At 37.2% G+C, this 1,477-nt stretch overlaps 1 protein-coding gene across 1 annotated transcript in view; it reads left to right on the forward strand.

The window, feature by feature from the left end:
* LOC104762795 overlaps nt 1-1,465 on the forward strand; it is a 3,355-nt gene extending 1,890 nt beyond the window's left edge. The window contains exons 4-9 of the mRNA XM_010486178.2: nt 88-146; nt 247-283; nt 374-445; nt 526-676; nt 766-942; nt 1,062-1,465. Of these exons, the coding sequence (XP_010484480.1) occupies nt 88-146; nt 247-283; nt 374-445; nt 526-676; nt 766-942; nt 1,062-1,445 (880 nt within the window). The 3' untranslated portion in view covers nt 1,446-1,465. The remainder of the gene's footprint in view (nt 1-87; nt 147-246; nt 284-373; nt 446-525; nt 677-765; nt 943-1,061) is intronic.

Raw genomic sequence — 1,477 nt, forward strand, 5'->3', positions numbered from 1 at the left:
ATATATATATATATATATATATATATATATATATATTATATCAGTCTCCTCTGAACTCTGATTGTTCTGCTCTGTTTGTTTCTCTAGGTATCTATCTCATCTAATGATTGCATCCACCAACTTGTTCGTTCTGCTTCTAGCCTTTGGTGGGATCATTTAACATTCATTTAAATTGTGAAAATGTTATGGTGATATATTGGACTGATTGATCCTAATGGACATTTTTGGACTTTGTCTCTGTCTCAGTACCTCTATTTCTTCACTGGCACCCTGGATTTATCATGTAAGCAATCCAAAATCTATTCAAACATTGTTCTTATTGCGTTTGGTTAACTTTAAATATTAAATTCATCTTCTTCATCTTCGTACAAAGGGTGATATTCTTGTGTTGGATCATAACAACTCTTTGTTGGGTTCTAACTGGATTCGATTTCTTTATTCACACGTAAGTCAGTCTTGCCCTATAATCAAAACCCTCCACGTGTTTAAAAAACACTAACTTCTCAATTTTCCACTCACGCGCAGCTTCGCTGAAGACCTTTGTTCAGGTTTCAGTGGTTTCATACAAAACCCACAAAACAGCACACTGACTAATATTTTCCCTTGTATGGATCCACTTCATTCTGACAAAACCCTAACTGAAATAAGCTTGATGATTCATAACTTCATCACCGAGGTATTAAATGATTAATAGGTAGAAAGAGTCAAGAACTCTGGTTAATTGTAGAATCTAAATCCTATGTTTCTTGTTTTGTTTGTTCTCAGCTAAATTCAAAAGTAGCAGAGTCAATGCGTTCTAATGCGTTGACTGGTCGGAGCAATACTGTTTCGTGGGCTCCGGAATCTGGAGTCATATGCGATCCGTTTGTCGGACAACAAATTAACAGCTACACACCACAAAGTTGCTCCAATGGAGCCATTCCAATTGGCGAATTCCCAAATGTAAGTCTTTTAATTTTTACTCATTAGTACCCATGCAGCACAAAGTTAAAACCATGGATCTCTCTGTAAAATTAATCCTAAGACATATAATAAGTTAACATAAGAAACCCTAAACGTAGATTCTTTCGAGATTCACATGCCACGACAAAGATCCACCGGAAACTTGCAGAACCACCGGGAAATTCATCCCGGAAGCAGCTTACCTCAAGGTTTATGCTTACAGCAACTCAGCTCAAGGCATGCTCGACATCTTGCCGTCTCTTCAAAACCTAACAGAATGCCTTGCCGTAAAAGACACGTTATCGAGCATAGTCTCTAACCAATGTGAACCCTTCAAAGCTTCGATGTATCGCCTATGGGCATCGATCCTTGCTCTGTCTATTATCATGGTGGTTCTAGTTTTGCTCTTCATCGCTAAAGCTTTCCAGGAGAAAGGAAAAAGTTTTGCTTGGTTTTCGATTCATCCAACTTCCTCTACAGAAATACGACAAGTGAATATATAGCATACTGGATTTTTTTTTTTTTTTTTTTTTTT

The sequence above is a fragment of the Camelina sativa genome, chromosome 18, assembly GCF_000633955.1.
Source record: "Camelina sativa cultivar DH55 chromosome 18, Cs, whole genome shotgun sequence".
NCBI classification, from domain to species: Eukaryota; Viridiplantae; Streptophyta; class Magnoliopsida; order Brassicales; family Brassicaceae; genus Camelina; species Camelina sativa.